The sequence below is a fragment of the Oculina patagonica genome, chromosome 14 (assembly GCF_052425735.1).
Source record: "Oculina patagonica isolate OP01 chromosome 14, crgOcupat, whole genome shotgun sequence".
Taxonomy (NCBI): domain Eukaryota; kingdom Metazoa; phylum Cnidaria; class Anthozoa; order Scleractinia; family Oculinidae; genus Oculina; species Oculina patagonica.
In genome coordinates, this window is record NC_135771.1 from 1,158,261 (window position 1) to 1,175,538 (window position 17,278).

The following is a 17,278-nucleotide window of genomic DNA, read 5'->3' on the forward strand; positions in this document are numbered from 1 at the left end:
TCTTACAGTCGTTCGCTTCTCGTTTCCGGTTTGGTTTGGTTCGGTTTGGTTTGGTTTATTTTTGCTCCGCGCTCAAGGTCTCGCGCTTCGCGCTCTGTGGGCTCGACTTGTAAGCAAGTCATGCAATGGCAGTAAAATACGGAACAAAGGGTTTTTGAAGTTTTCAAAGATGGTTGAAACTTTTAAGCAACATTTGTAAAATCGCACACGATAACGTAATTTAAAGGGTCGCAAAAATGTAAATTTAGGATAATTTTAAATATTTATTAGATTATTTCAGTTGTTTTTGTCGACTCATTCCCACAGTTGGTGACTTGCGGAAAATGTCACTGACAACGTAAAAGTAATTTGCCGTATTTTCTCAATTAAATACCCCCGACGTCAGCCTAGTCCCTAGGCGTTCTCCTCCTATCTCGGGCGAGCGCGAGGCCCACGTAAGGGCCTGGGAACGGGTTGGCGTGACGTCACGAAATTTCGCGCCAAATCGAGAAGCGGGAAGGGAACGCCTGGGTACTAGGCTGCCCCGACGTTAATTTTAAACTTGGCCTGATGGATCCGCGTTATTAAAAGCCGGCGAATCGGGACCCGGCGTTTATTAACGGAGTGAAACTTTCTGACACTTTTCAAGTCGATTTATTATTACCCATCCTCCGATACTGGCCTAGGGCCAGTCTGTCAAGGCGGAACTATTTTCCCCCTTGTCCCGCCCCGACAAACAGTCCTTGGGTCTCTGAAGATGATTATCATGCACAGTTGTTACAGTATTACATACGGCATGTTGCAATCAAGATTTGTGGCAAACAGAATCGAAACAGTATATGAACAGCAACTTGAGAACAAGTAAATGTTACGGATACAAAGTGTTAAGTTCATAAATGGCAACGCCTGGACCTCGAACAAACGACGGGACCTCGATCAAACGCCCCCGGTCTTTATTTAAAAAAATTCGCAGTTTTGACTCGGCGTTTAAACGAGGCCGGTGTTTAATCGGGGTCCAGCGTTTAATCGAGAAAATACAGTACCTAAATTTAAACTAATTGGTGACGTAAGTCCATTGAAAACGCGCAAACAGACTGTATTAACGCATAAAATCAAATTTTATATCATCACTAAAACTTGACGTTGTTTGAAGCGCGGGAATGTTGGCCTGTTCCAGGCGTTCGGTTAGTTGGAGAGCAGCGCCCTCGCCATTTTCCAACTCGCTGTTCTTTTCGCCGCTAGATGCCGTTTATCGCGCTGCTACTCAACGAACCTAACGCCTGGAACTAGGAAAGGTTTACCACGCGGTCGGCGAGGTCTTTAAGGATGTCCATTTTGAACACAATAAACAAAATAGCCGCAACTATTGGAAGTTTGTATTTAGCTACGCCGTTAGGAGCCTCTTACAGCCAGATAAGCCAGTTTATTCGTTATTTTGCTGCAGTTTTGCCAGCTATTCCAGGATTGTCTTCTACATTACGCTTATTTATGCTCGCAGCTCACGATCGTCGCACTACTTTAAGAGTCAGCGAGAAACTCTAACTGCACCTTTGTCAATCTCCTTGATTTGACTTACCCTGTCCCCGGAAGATTCATTTAGGAGAGCCAAAACGGGAGCACAGGGATAAATGGTCAGGAAACTTTACAGTCCCATAACGCCAAGCGAAGTGCGCACTATCAATCCCATATAACGAAAAGCGCACCGCGCACGACGAAGGAGAAGAACGGCTGGGGACGAGGCAGAAGTTGCAATGAAACAACACTTGACGAGTTAATCTGTTTATTTTATTTTTACTCCTTTGACGTTATTTTTTTAGATAAAATTAACTTCGGAATCTATAGGTAGAAAAATTATTGTAGCTTACAAGAAATTTTGATAGAAAAATTATGATGTTTAATTTAGGAAAGTAGCGGTAACAAGTCTACTTGGGGTTAGGCCAAGCCTAAGCAAGTTATAAAAGACTCCTAATTATTGTTATTTCAAATTAAACAACTACGGGTGCTCTTGTTCTTTCTCCAGGGTTATTGGCGAAGTGGCAAGGACACCTTGGATTATTGTGACGAGAAAAGTAGCTCTGATTAAATCATGCACGGATAAACGAAAAGATTAAAGAGAGCCTAACTGTTAGCCAGATCAGACACTACTTTCTTTTGCGAGATTGTGTGGACTCCCAGGGAAGGCGCGCTGCCCTTTTTTGTTTTCCCTCGTTTTTTGCTCCAGCAAAGGAGAGTATAATCACAGGTTTTCTATCAGTATAGCAACAAGGAAGGACTTAGCAATTATTCCTCACAACAGTTATTGCATAGTTCTGGAAAATTAAGTTTCAAAGTTGGTGAGATTTGCACGATGCAAACGAAATTCTATTCAACACTATTTTTTCCGTAAAATTCAGCCAGCTTACATGTAATTGTACAAGCTTGTAAAAATTTAAGCTGGGTGAGATTAACGTGAAGCAAAAAAAGTACTGTTCAAAACAAGCATCTAGTCAGTCAGCTTAATTTACGGTCAAGACGTTTCAACGTGGTTCGAGAAGCGGTTCTAATGTTGTGCTATCCAGGGCCGTCAGCCGAGCTCCGAACAATTGCTGTTGTTGCAAATCTTCCGTGAAACATCCAAAGACTTCTCGATTCTTATTGGCAAGCCAAATAGCGCGGCTACAACTTACGTCATGTTACTTAGCAACAACCCAAGAATCGCGGGCTCAACTATTCCAAGGCTGCCCTAAGTTAAAGTTCGTCTTGCTTGTTCGTCCACTGTGCCTCACCTGACTGTTTTGCCATTTTTAAAAAAATCTAGCTTATTAAATTTAACAAGTAGTTAAGATGAAGGGAAAATATCTTGTAATTCCTCAGTAGAGTCGTCTTCGTGTGTGTCGAGGTCACGGTAAGTGTAATTATCGTTGCTAACTGATGATACCAGCTTACTCTGGCTCTGACTCAGAGTCCTCTTTACTCTTTGCTCCATTCTTTTGCGTCTTATGCAGTATACAGAGACCATTGCTAACACAATTACAACTGCAAGCACTACAGGAACTATAATGCCGATAGGTGGAGACTTTGCACCTGTTTGCTTTCCTTGGGAAAAAAAAGGAAAACAGTCGGTTATGGTTGACTTTCGAAGGAGCTAATTTACTGGCTTATGCGTTTGTAGAAATCAATTTGACAGTTGGACTACGAGACTTAGTTGTCTTTAATTTGGGTAAATAGTCAAAAAGACGTAGTTTGACTAAACAGGCTGTATGTTATGAAAACATTTTTTCACCTTCTGTTTTTACTCAGAATTAATTTATTAGTTATTCGACTCTCAAAACGTAAGAACATCTCATTAGACAATATAGTTCCATTGGCAATTCCGGGCGCTAAAAATGCCTTAAATATGGTGTGTAAATTCTTAAACACTGTTCCACATTTTCTGGTGTACATGTTTCATCAATCAATCAATCAATCTTTATTTAACGTGGCAGCACGCTTAGCGAAGAGCAGTTGCAGGGCGCCACGAAATAAAAAACAAAATAGAAAAAAACTTCTGGAAGTGAACAAATAAATAAGTATAATTAAAAATAACTACAAATTACAATATGCTAACTAAGAAAAAAATAAAAATTAAAATTAAAAAAAATAATAAAAAGATTGTTACAATTGTTTGTGTACGCGTTGCGTGCCTAGGGTAGTTTCGACAAACAAAGAAAATAACTTACCTTGTGTGGGTGTACCTGTTTGGAAAAACAAAATATGGATAAATTATTTTATAATTATGTTGAAGCCAAAACAATGGTTTAGCTTCTGTGATCAACATCTTAAGTTAAGAACTTGCCCACGAGCAGCCTCACGCTTGGCGAACGACGACGGGGAGGAGTCTGGGGCGGATGCGCTAAATCGCTTTCCGACTCGTGTGATCCCCGAACGTAAGGCTGATCGTGGGATAGCTAAGAACTCAAAGACCAAAGTATTTTTGTGTTGATTTTTTTAAGGTCTGCTTGGCGTACGAATACTCTTTCAATGTGCTCTAATCGATCAGAAGAAAGGTGGCCTTTCGTTAGCCAAGTGCAAAACTAAACCAATGGCAGTTTCGCCGAGTTTGGTTTTAGTTTTCCATTTTACTAGTTTATTCTCTGTTTTAGCTAACCAAAAAATGTTTTTATTGCACTGTAAAATCTCAGAACGGTGTCAGGGCCACTGTCTCGCCACTCGTGGCGATCATCTATCGGCCTTTTATTTAGTAATCTTACCGACGACGCAAGAAAAATCTCTCCTAGTACTTCAACAGGTGATAACTACATTTTACGTCGTAGTTTAAGAGTTTCTGACTGTTTCCTTTAACTGGGACAAAGCAAATGTTTCTCCATTAGCTCACTTGTATACATCTTATCTTAGTATTACTAAAACAGTGTGGAAGCGTTGCTGACCGCTCTTAGTGGCTACTCAGATCGGAATATCCTTTCTTTAGCTGAAAAACTCGCTCGTAATTTTATTTTTATACCACTAGCCATTTCCACTAGGCCAGAAGATTGAATGGCAGTAACGCACACCTGATAAATCGCTATCCAGTAAATATGTTAACAAAACATACTACACCATCGACTGTACAGTGATTTATCCAGCGGGAAGCGTTATCCACCCTTTGAACAACTGAGCCGCCCAGTAGTACATCAGAACCAGTAATGAACACACTAAAAGCAAATTGTCGTCTCACCTGTTTGATTTGCAGTTGATGTATTTTCTTAATGAAAAAAAAAGAAAAAGAATATATTTTAATTATTAAAAAGGAACTTGATGACGACATCTGTTTTAATTTTATTCTTGTGTATCTACTTTGCTTGCGAGCTCAAGACAAAACAAAAATGTCAGATTTCATTTAATTATAAAATTGTGACCGCATATAACAAACAAAGATTATCTCTGGGCATTATAGCGTAACAAGTTTGGATACAAACTGACCTAAACATGATTTCATTTGACACAACAAGTTGCAAGTCCCAGAGTCACTGTATGTAGGCAGCGTGACGTAGCTACATTGCTCCACCTCCCCCCCCCTCCCCCCCCCCCCCACTAACATATACATCCCTCAGAGCCTGTTTTCTGTAATCTCCTAAACGGACGCGGTCCGTGTAAGACTCGCGAAGATAGAGAACTTAAGGCTGTATGTTTCTTTCTATTTATTGTACAACAAACCAAACGTTTTACTATATAGAATTTCGACGGAGCACCTATGTCCATATTCGCGTTCAAATACTTCTTCAACAAACAGTTTCCTAGATGCTATGTCTTAATAAGGGATCATTTTAAGCCAGGCTCATTTATACAGGCGATGTTTGGGAGCAATTTTTGTTGCGATTTCAACTGCAACGCTTCAGTAATCTCTTCACATATGATATCAACTTATTATGACGCGAAAGGAGAACAATCTTTAGTTCCTACCTGTCGTTGGTTGAGGTTTTTGAGTAGGAATGGTTATCGGATGTTTGGGCACAGAGCTGTCTTTGTACGCTACAAAGAATAATTGAAAACATGGAGATTTTAAAAGATCTATAAATTGAAAATTCTGTGTTTGTTAACAAGATATAAATTTAACACTCCAGGAGAATGTCCACTTTTGGAAATGTGGAAAACAATAGCGTGACGTAACAACATGGCGGTTGTCAATTCTTCCCGAGTGGACTCCACTAGAATTTTATATTTGCCTTTTTTCAAGTTTTTCCGTGGTGCGTTTCCTGCCAGATTGTAACACAACACAAAGAAAGCATTGAAGAAGCGTTATGCGTGACAATTGTGTAAAATCACGGCGGATTGTGCGCGGAGGTTAGAATTTACTTTCGATGCGTATGTTTGTTTTGGTTGTCTTTCGGGTCGTTTCTTCAGCTTTAATCCAGTGTATCTCTTGTGAAAAAATTTTCTGAGCCTTGAAAAAATTCAGGGATGTTCTATAGTTATTCTAGTTGCTCTGTACGAAATCTGAGCGATGGGCCGCAATTTGGGTGGATGGGCCGCGATTTTTGCTGGAAGCCATCGTCTACGCAAAGTGACTGCTTACAACTGATCTGTTTGGGCTTCTTTTCGTTCGCTTCAGTCGATGACTTGATGGATAATTGACGTCCAAGAACATCTTAAATATATCCAGGATCGCCACAGATTATCTACTGGACGTGTTTAAAGACACAACAAGGTCAACAAGGACAACAGGATGCTGGCTTTGTTTTCTTTCTGGTTTCTTTGGACCGAAGGTCGACGCGCGGCTGAAAAGCGCAAAAGTACATTGAAATGTATTAAAAGGAAGGGTATCTGGCAAAAGAAACCAAGCACGGACTCGCCTGAAGCGAAGAAAATTATTTTCTCGATTAGATCATTCAATTTCTTGATAACCTGGAGTTAGAAAAACATGGAAGGAATGAGAACCCTAGCGAGCTGCGTGTTTGCGCCGTGCCAGGGAAGGCCAAGAAGCTCGAAGGAGACAGTCAATGTATGTTCGCTCATTTCAGTGTAGTCAACTTAATTTTAACCAGCTAGGAGTTCTGACGGTCTTGTTATGTTTATAAGGAGCTCCAAATGCCATGATGTTTTCAAATGATTGAGCTAGCCTTCGAGTTGAGGTCATCGGTCTAAATTATTGATTTCCTGGCCAGCTATTGTGCGAAGCAGAGTTTGACACCTTTTGACGCCTATTTTGTTGATGAAATATATGTTAGAAAGGTTTGTTGTGACTCATTTTTATTGCAAGATAAAACTCAGTACAGCTCACTTTATGTTTTCACTACATGACCAGCAGATTATGAGCTGCGCGAAGGATTTTTCTTTTCTAATATTTTTATTGTGTTGCCAAGCCAGGCTGTTTGATTTGCAGCAATGTAATATGCCTGTGTCGCTTCCTGCGACGCGTGTTATATTTTCTTGACTCAGTTGCGCCAAATATTCATGTGGCTTCTAGGAAGCTATTTACTTTTTCGTTTAATTCGTAGAAAACAAGTTAGTTTAACGGCTTATGCAAACCTTCGACTATCAATTTGTTAGACCGGTCAGTTCTGGCACGATACCAACTGTAAATGTTTTCATGTCAGTTCGCGACATCGCATTTAATTTTTGAATTCGAGACGCCGCCAAGCTAATGCCCGGGATAATTGTGAGAGTATCTTATCTGAAAATTGGAGTTCATAGCTCCTGTTAATTTACCAAACCAAGTGCTTAGTGTGTCACTGATATGTACATAGCGCGGACGGAAAACGTTCGTTTCTGCTTTACTCACTCTCGGCCAAGAGAGATAAACAGCATATTTTTTTCTTTCTGCAAGCCGTGAATAAAGTTAGGCCCAAGATGCTTAAATCCTTGCATGATGTGGCGTAAACTGCGAGAGTATCTTATTTTAAAAGCGGAGTTCATAGCTCAGTTATTTTAATTTACCACTGAAAACCAAGTGCATAGTGTGGGCATAGCGCGCAAAACAAGAGCATTAAAATGCAAGCGCTCGTCTCTGCTTTATTTATTCCTGTCCAAGAGAGGTCAATGGCATATTTTCTTCTTTCTCTAAGCTGTGAATTTCCGCTTAGTTAATAGAACGAAGCTTGTTTCATTCGAATTCGAGTTCCGTACACTTCGCTGTTCTAGATTTCGATCGCCACGGACAGAGCAGGAATATTTTATGTCAACAGACCTCGCATCATGTGACTCCAAATTCGAGCAATGATTGGATAACTGTTTGTTTTGATCTGCGGATCAAAACATTTCCAAAAGTGGACATTCGTCTGAACTGTTTAAGGCAAGCAAGCCGCGGCAATTGCACGATCTTCACGGTGAGCGCACCAATTTAAGCTATTGGGGGAAAGAAACCTAAAAAAAAAATTAACATCTTCAACTGGATTCGAAAAGTTACTTCTGCGAATGCCGGTGCGACGCTCTAACAACTGAGCTATGAAGCCACACATTTGCTCATTTGCATTAAAAAACGCGCCTTGCTCTGAAAAACGAATACTTTCTGAAAAATAAAAAGATATTCTTAATATTTATTGAAACACATACATTTTTGATAACATTTAATTACATTGCCATGCATCTGACTCGTCCCCAGTCGTCTCTCAGTCTCGCCTATTAATATTATCGTGAGGAGCGCGGGGAGCCCGAGGGGTGATGGGTGATTCCCTCTGTTTTCAGTTTGACCCAGTTTCCCTGGACACAGGAGAGACAGAAAAGACGACTGGGGACGAGTCAGGCCTTGCATTGCATGACATAACTTTAAAGATATCATTAATGATACTTCTCTTCTAACTTACGCTGATTGAGGAAAAGTCCTCTAAAGCCTTTTGATTGGCCTCGTGAGTCAGATTTGAAGACAACATACACCACAGGGCTTTTGGATGCCACGCCCTTGGCAGGAGGGAGACTATCTCCGTTGAATTCCGCAAGGAGAGGTGCTTTCTCGTCCCATCCACTGTAGATTCTCACCTTATCTCCGTCTTTACCCTTTTGTAAGTGAAACTCTGGGAATTTTATTAGAATCTGCTCAGTTTGAGGTGTTTTCTTCTGTACCAGGAAGCGCCACGAGCAGAACTGCGAGTTTGGGTAGCCATCACTGAGGTAGTTTGGTGACATGAACTCCTGGGATTTCTCACTGATGGTGAAGTGACAGGCTGCTCGAGAGACAAAACAAAGAATTGTGTTCTTAAAAGAGCCAACCAATTTTCTCTTCCCATTTCTAAAGTTTATCGTTTAAACTGTGCGTGGTATCTCTTTATAGGCGCAGCGTAACCAAACGTTTATTGAGCTTTAAAATAAGTTGAAAAATCGTTCAGTGACGTTTCCAGTGCTCTGACCAAACATAAAAAAGCAGATTTTTTCAAGCCAGTCGGGATCATTGTCAGGAGCAAAAGGAAAGCTAATCGTGAGCTCAAAAACGCATGTTTTCCCGCACTTGACGCTGATTGCATGCTTTCCCGCTCTTTACACCAGTTGCACATTTTCCCGCGCTTGGTACTGCTATGATTTCTGATTGGTTCATTACTTTTTTAAGCGCTCGCTCTGATTGGCCAGGCGCTGGATGGTGTGTTTTTTGTCGCTGTGCTTACCTTCATAGTAACAGTACATGATCGTAATGTTGGCCTTTCCTTGTTCGAATGGATGAGTTCCATTCATGGAATCTTTGTTCTTTGTGTCTTCATTGTCATGTCGTATATACTCCTTAGTTGCAAGGGCTCCCTTCACGCGCTGACACTCTGAAGTGTTATACGCCATCAGGTAAAAAGGACTCATCACGGGGAGGGAGATAGGCTCCAATTTGTCACCATCTGTTCGACAGCAGTAGTATATTTTTGTATCTTTGTCGTATACGCCGTCAGGAATTGTCCCTCCTACCTTGTTTATGTTTTTGTGGTCTTCGTCGTCGAAGAAGATATATCCCTCGGTAAGGCCTTTTGGGCATTTGTCTTGTTTGTAGATGCAATATTGACCTAAGACAAACAATTTAAAACAAACTTATTATATGATAGTGCCATACTTTGCCCCAAAACGTTTTCATGTAAATGTACAATTAAGCCTTATCAAAGGCACATCCACGCTAAAATTGGAGAAAAAATTGCGGGACAAAAAAAAGTGCTTATCCAAGTAATTTTCCTGTTAAATCAACGTTTTGAGTAATCTTTAGGAAGAAGTTTAAAAAGTTAACATCTCCAAGACAACAAGATACAGAATAGGATATCTGTTTTCGCAACATTCTTGCGAAAATCGGTGCGTCAGGTTTTCGGATGGAGGCTCGCTTACGAAAATATGTCTGTATGGAGGTAGACGGGGTCTGATAAGCCTCAAAGGAAGCGTGTTTGTCTGTGCAGAAACTCATAAGAATAATGCAAACAGGCTTCTTTATGCTTTCCTTACGTGGCATAAGAATAAGCACAAGTGTTTTGGGGCTATAGGCGCCCAGTCCTTATTCGCGAATCAAACTGAGGTACCAGTCATACCAGCATCTTTGCAGCACGAGTCGCATCCGGGTTACTCTTGATGCAGTGATTTGACACAATCTTTACCCGATTTTTCTGTTTGCTCGTGGGATATATTCAAGCTCTATGAAACGCCACTCAAAAGTATTTTCAAGTGTGAACAACCTCTAAAAATAGTAATCTTCGCCAGGTCTATGGGAAGGTCTATGAGAACGCCAGGTCTATGAGAACGCCAGGTCTAGGAGAACGTAATTGAGAATTTAAGGGACTTTGTCACGGGGAACTCGCAGTGTTTTGGTCTAAACTGTTCTGAAATAAGTGGTAGGCAACTTTTTCCATGAAAAACATTGTCTTTGAACGTTAACGGAAGATTTAATCTTTATTTGGGGATAGAAATAAAAAAAACTCTCGTTTTTTTAATGCGCGCGGAAACAACTTGAAAACGTTGGCTTACGTTTCCAAATTTAATCCTTTTCCATCCGTGCCATCCGCATCCAAACGCGCTTTTAAACAGTTTAAGTGCTCTAAAATAGCAATTGTTTAAAAATGGACCATTATTTTTTAGGTTTCCTACGACAAACATATAAATTGGGTTGTTCAAAAATCCGTTAAAATTCGTGACATAGTCCCTTCAAAACGGCTTCAAAATTAAACCAAACGCCCTTGCTTTTCTTACGATTGCAAGAACTGTGAATGACGTGTTCACCTTTCGGCCACTCCGCTCCCTTTTTCTGTGTGGTCATGCAGAAACTCTTGTTCATGTCATTTTTATTGACCACAGTGTCCATGTGAAAGCTCTTGGATATCCTGTTATCTGGATTAGTGTCTTCAGTGTCCTGGTATCTCCAACCGGTTTTCCACTCAGGTGCGTTCGACATAGGACAGCCAAGCATTGGACGAGGCAGACCGTATGAACCTTTCGGCCACTGAGGACCCGTCACTGAAATACATGGTCATCAAACAGATTACAAGAAGATTGTAAAACTTAGAAAGCGTAATGGTATATTTGAGAAGGCATTAGTGGATTCTAAATTTTTATTGCTTTAACAATTTAGGGGATCAAGTGACCTCGGACGTAATTCCCGCCTTGAAGAATTTATGAGCCCGCGGTTTTCAGCAAGGATGTTGCTAAGCAATATGACGTTACACTCCTGACGGCTCGTGCAGTTTCCAGAAAGCTGATTGGGCAATTCAACTAGGAAAATGTACGATTGCTTTCACCAATAAATTAGCAAAATTGATCTTTGTAACGGTGGCAATTTCAACGAGCAAAGGTTTTCTTCCGCGTGAGGGCTTTAAAATTTTGAAGATACCCATCCATATAAGGGAGAAGTCAAATGCTGACTGCGGCCAACGCAGGCGCAACATTACCTTAATTCAGCTCCGAATTAACGAATGAGTCATTGTCTAACAACAACTGTTATTGCCACAAATGCAACGTGTCTAACACTGCTTGTTGAAGAATTACCTTTAGTAAATGAAGTTATTTTGGTGACGGTTTTCTTTCAGAGCGATAGAACGGGAACGTGAGTTGACGACGGCGCGCGCATTAAAAAAAGCCCATATTTGGGTGTTTTTATGCGCGTGCCGTCGTCAACTGACGTTCCCGTTCTCTTGCTAAATCAGTCTATAGACTTGGCGTTATCGCCGACCGAGGCCATACGACAGTTATCTTACCTTTACTACTAGTAAGTTTAAAGGTTCCGCGGAATCCTTTGGAGCGTTGTCTCGAAGGATCGGGTGCCATTGATATAAACTCCAAGGAAACAACATTTTTCCGTGACTCATAACCTTCAGCCTCGGGAGGTGTGTTCTTGTCAATGGTACCCAAGGAAGCTCCATTGTTCCAGTCATTGTGAATAGCAATTTTATCACCCCCCTCGAGTTTTGCTTCAAGAAAAGCAATGTGCAGCTTCTTATTTTCTGGAGCAACAAATCGCCACACGCACTTCTGAGCAAACGGGAATCCTTTACCGAAAAACTCCGGCGAAATGAACTCTCTTACAGTTTCATTGTTGTCCAAACTGTAGGTGTAGAGGCAACCTAAGAACGTAGAAAAGTAGAAGAATAATCCTCTTATTTACCTTGATAGCAGACATGGCAGAAGTAGACCAGATAAGAAAGGTTTCTTGAGGAGGAGGGATGGTACTCAACAAATTTTATATTGCGAGGCTCCTCCCCGAGACGCAAACCCTTACCATTTTATAGACCATTTTTAACAAAAAGGTAACCCTTTCATATGCATTCTCTAGAAAATGGTTTTTAACAGTAGTAGGCATCTGTTAGACAAAGTCCGCAGATTAAACGCGCTGTAAAGGTTGTTGCTGGTTGATAGCAGTGATTGCTGTGGCTTTACAATTCTGCCACAGGTTCAACTTGAGATAGGGCCGTAATTCAGGCAGGTGCACTGTGCCTCGTTTTGGGTTTAATACGGAAATCTCGCAACTGGTCTTCCTTTTCGCTCCTTTCCGTCTCTGCTGAAAGATAGATGTTCTGTTCTCCAACTGAAAGAGCTCTACGCATCTCCGCAAGTCAGTTCTCCCTGACGGCATGTACTAAAACCCGAAACAACGAAACGAAACTACCGAAACGGCCGAAACGAGCGAAACCACCGAAAGGAGCGAAACGAAACGCAATCACCGAAACAAGCAAAACCCATTACAATTATTAAAAGCTAACCGTAAACAGGCTAACCGGAGTGCATGGTAGGCTAACCTAAGTGAAAAGTAGGCTAACCTCGACCGCGGTCAAACGACAGAAATATGCAAAAAACAAGAAAAGTACTTAAAAGATAAGGTTTTAATTTTCACAGTACAAAGATTGGTACATAACCTGTATCCTGACAATTTACTAAGTTTTTTGGAGCTTTACTAAAAAATTCTACGTGTTAGAAAATAGCGACATGCTGACTTGTCGGCGCCATTTTGTCAAAGCACTTTGGTTCGGATGCGGAACAATTAAAAAGTAAAAACACTCATTCATCTGACGAAATGGGAATTTTTTTACACTCAGCATCTATTTTATCAATCCTTGCTCATACTAACACTTTAATATCAACGAAATTTGCCGGAATAGAAAGAAAAGCTGTCTGAGGCGTTTGACCACGGTGAATGGCTAACCGAAGTGTGTAGTAGGCTAACCGGAGTGTATAGTAGGCTAAACGGAGTGTATAGTACGGTAAGTGGCGAAAATCTTGAAGTTTTGCTTGTTTCGGTGATTTTGTTTCGTTTCGGTCGTTTCGGCGGTTTCGGTGGTTTCGTTTCGTTGTTTCGGGTTTTAGTACACATGCCCTCCCTGACACTAGCTATTCTTTCCCACATCCTCGCGTTCAAGCCCAGAGAATTTCATGTCCATTATTCGCACATCCTTACATTGCTATTGAATAACGCATTGATTGCATTGAATAACGCGTCCCTTGTCAGTCTATACAGACAGAAAGTGTGCACTTCTACACCCCGTCCCTAACTTTTCGCTAGCCGTTTTTCGCACTTCATCCCAACTAACCGAACGCCTGGAACAGCCTACACTGTATAGTGAACCTATAGATAACAAAACTTACTTTTATAATAACAGTAAGAGATATTGTGATTACTGATTCCTCCTCCGTAGGGATAACTCCCACCTAGCTTGTCCTTGTTGCCAGAGTCTTCAGTGTCAAATCGAATGTATTCCTCAGTAGCGATCGCGCCCTCCACTCGCTGGCACTCGGACGAGTTTTTAGCTTTGAGGTAAAAAGGGCTTATAAGGGGGAAGGGGACAGGTGTAAATTTGTCACCATCCGTCCTACAGCAGTAGTAGATCAGAGTGTCCTCGTTGTATATGCCATCAGGTAGTGTCCCTCGTTTCTTGTTGACATTCTTGTCTTTTTCATCATCCCAATGTATGTAGCCTTCTTGGAATCCCTTGGGACAGACGCCTTTCTTGTAGATACAATACTGGCCTAATAAAATAATCAAAAAAGTCAACTTACAATTCTTCTCAATACCTGCCCCATACCCTTTTTTTTATTACCGGTAGCGAGAGCAACTTATGTTTGGTGATCATTTTCTAAGCTTTTGTAACCACTAACTCTGTTGTAACTTATATGCTAGGATTATCGAAAGACGTTTGGTGTTATCTCTTGAGAGTTAACGGGTTGGCATTCTTTTTCGTCTCCACCAACATCCGGTTGTTCCTAAAAGCTTTTTTAAACAACTCCACAAAAATGAGTTAACGAGCCTGACAGAGTCAGTGTGAACACTGACTGGAACTTGACGGCCTTCAAGAAAAGCCTACCGTCTGACCAAGCCCAAAGCAAACGATGCTAACTTTGACTTTTTTTAATCTAGTTTTATCCATAGCATTTAAGCTCTACTTTTAATTTGTATAGTATTTATTTTATTTTAACACTCACTAGAATCTTCAGTATTGAAGGAGGTGTGTTACCAGGAAGAAGAAGAATAGAAAAGACTCGTTGCGTGGTTTTGTAACGCCGACGCGTACCCATAAGCTACCATTTCTCTGTCGTACCACCCTTCCGAAGCTAAATCTTGCCACTCATATCTTACCTTCACCTGGAGTGAGTGACTACAATATATTCACAGTGAAAATGGTTTACGTTTGTTACTAACCTTGTGGCCACTCGACAGTCGATCTTTTAATGTCTTTAGTCTTTATGCAGAAAGTTCTGTTAATATCTGCGTCAACTATCGCATCTAGATGAAAACTCGGAGATTTGACATTTCCTGGATTGTTATCCTCAGTATCTTCAAACCTCCATCCTGTTTCCCATACGGAGTTTGTTGATAAAGGACATCCGACTTTTGGTTTGGGTAAACCATATGTTCCTGCGGGCCACGTCAGTGGTACGGCTAGGATAAGGAAGAAAAATGACAACATTTGATTCATTTGCAGGGCGGATCAAGGGGGAGGGTGCAGCGGTGTGCACCCCCCCCCCCTGAGATGACCTGCGGCTTTCTAATACAACCCTGGTATTCTGCAAAAAAAGCCTCCCCACTTTGTTGACTAACATTCCGGGACATCTCTCCCGAACTTGGGTTCTGTTACTTTTCTTAATTATATTACAGATTGGACTTCATGCGTGCTCTGATTAAATGAAAACCATGCTGTAACAGTTCTCAGTATACACCCGGGGCCCCCCCGGGAGTATACATGGCTTGAACGTCGTATATGTTTTAAGCGAAAAAGTGGACTATTGACAAGTCGAAATAAACAAAAAGGTGAATATATCTGCACGCAAATTGATTCATTTATTCATTTCCACATATTTCCACGCAATATTTTTCACTTTTTAGTGTAAATGAACTCAATGTAACAGTTACTTCAACTTGAAAATGAAGCTAGGATGACATCGAAATTTTTCGCTTATGATTTGTTCTTCAAGGAATATTAATTTAATTCGCTCCGTTGATCAGTTCTTAACCAAAATGCAGAACATCATTGAGATTGACAAGGACATAATCATTTGTAAATTTTCCTGCAAGTTTTGACAGGGCTTCACAGACAAATGTATGGACGCCGCGGATTCAGACGCTATTGCATACCGTCTAGCGAAGCTAAATCCCTCGAACGTTCGTGTTCTTGAAATCTTATTTCGAAATTCATAAATTTTAGAGAATTCAGATTTTACTGAAATTAGTTGACATCGATGAGAAAGATCTGCTAACACTGTATTTCGCGCTATATTTGCACCTTCGGCAATGTCGTGATAAAGCCCTGAAAATGTCTATTATGATTTAATATCGCATTTCTAATCATCGCGTGACTCGTGTGTCTTTAACGTGACATAAAGACAGCGTGCTTTCTTTTACTAAAAGAGTTTTGGCGCAGCATAACTAAACAAACGTAACTTGTTTTTCAAAAGCCGTCTTAATCATAATACAATATGCGTATTAAAATCGATACTGGTTTAACAATATTCCTAAGACAGAACTTTGTTGCTTCGATAAACCAAGATAAGACCAGATATTGACAATCTTAGGCGAAGTAGCGACCTAACTCCTAAATTAGTACGGAAATGATTAACAAAAGTCACCGTAAACATCTAGATCTCTATAACTGTATTTAAATTTGTTTTTTAAACGGTCTAACCGCTTATTAGCATTTGCCATCACGTTCGCTTCATTGGATATTCTCGCTTTTCGTGATATCAGACCAAACGGCGGCCATCGTTACGAGCAGGACACAAATACATAAAGAACAAAGCTTATCTGACCGTGTGATACCGCTAAACAGTAAATAATAGTGTTTGATAATAAGTTAATTGCTAGTAATCAACAACGCTGAAATTTTTGTAGGATTTCTGTTGCAGTTTCGACACGTCAGCGAATGACTGAACCAGACAGCCTTGCAGCTGCATAAGCACTGTAGAATTTAGTAAAATGCATCGAATTATAACATGTCCTCTGCGACGGCGTTTTCAACGTGTCTTTGATGCACTTACCTTCGCTATATCTCAAGGAGAGCCAGAGGCATGCGATAAAATAGCCAATGTTTGGGTTTATGCGCGCCATTTTGAGTATAAAGCGTGTACCCAGTGAAGCATAGACTCTGGGTTGTTAGTGATTGACTTGCGGTTGCTCCTAATCGACCCTTGAGCCAGACACATGCACGTATAGTATGTCAAAAGCGGAAAAAACAAAAACGCGCATAAATTTTAAAAGGAACGACTGGTATGTTCTTCCCTTTCATTTCTCTGTTTTTCAGTTTTTCCCGACGAGATACGGAGATTCCCCTGAATGTCTCAGAGAGTGCCGAAAATCCGAAAATGGTTACGATAATTCTCACTATTAAATTAATGGGAGGAATTTACAAATTCCGTCACGTTCAGTTTTATGTTAATTATATTGAAAGCCTGTCCCAATATTCTCGCCATCTTTAAAATAACATCTTGTGTTTTCTTGTTATTTGTTGATTACTGTTCTACAAACCATTATTATAAGGTCTCCTGTGATTTCGATTTGTTTTACATGTAAGCTTCTGCCTGGTATTTCAACTTGATCTGTTATACTAACTCGATCCAGTCCTGCGCGATGTTATTCTTACTGAGTAAGATTTCTGGTTCCAAATTTGCAGATATCATAACTTTCGTTGCAGCTATTTCGCAAGTCTTAAAACAGTCGAGCTTTTAAGCAATTGATTCTCTTGTTGTTGTTGTTGTTGGTGGTGGTGTTTAGTCCCGAAAGACCATAGAGAGTACAGCAGTCAAATCGACTACAAAATGTCCATCGTTCAACGAGGTCACAACATCCGGGATCATGGGAATTTCGGCCTGTTTGCCACAAAGCAAAAAGTACAAAAAGTCATTATAAAACAGATTGAACTCAAAATGAAAGGGTCACAAACTAATACACCTCAAAGTGATAGGTAAGTACTTTTATTTT

General features: G+C 40.6%; 1 protein-coding gene across 1 annotated transcript; it reads right to left on the reverse strand.

The window, feature by feature from the left end:
* Nucleotides 1–1,746: 1,746 nt before the first annotated feature.
* LOC144639446 (uncharacterized) lies at nt 1,747–16,604 on the reverse strand. Its single transcript, XM_078498774.1, has 11 exons — nt 16,339–16,604; nt 14,507–14,746; nt 13,456–13,836; nt 11,574–11,939; nt 10,603–10,836; nt 9,030–9,410; nt 8,238–8,594; nt 5,398–5,466; nt 4,673–4,699; nt 3,678–3,692; nt 1,747–3,054 (listed from the first exon to the last, which is right to left on the reverse strand). The coding sequence occupies exons 1-11, from the start codon at nt 16,406–16,408 to the stop codon at nt 2,798–2,800; spliced, it is 2,397 nt and encodes a 798-aa protein (XP_078354900.1). The 5' UTR covers nt 16,409–16,604; the 3' UTR covers nt 1,747–2,797.
* Between the last annotated feature and the right edge of the window lie 674 nt (nt 16,605–17,278).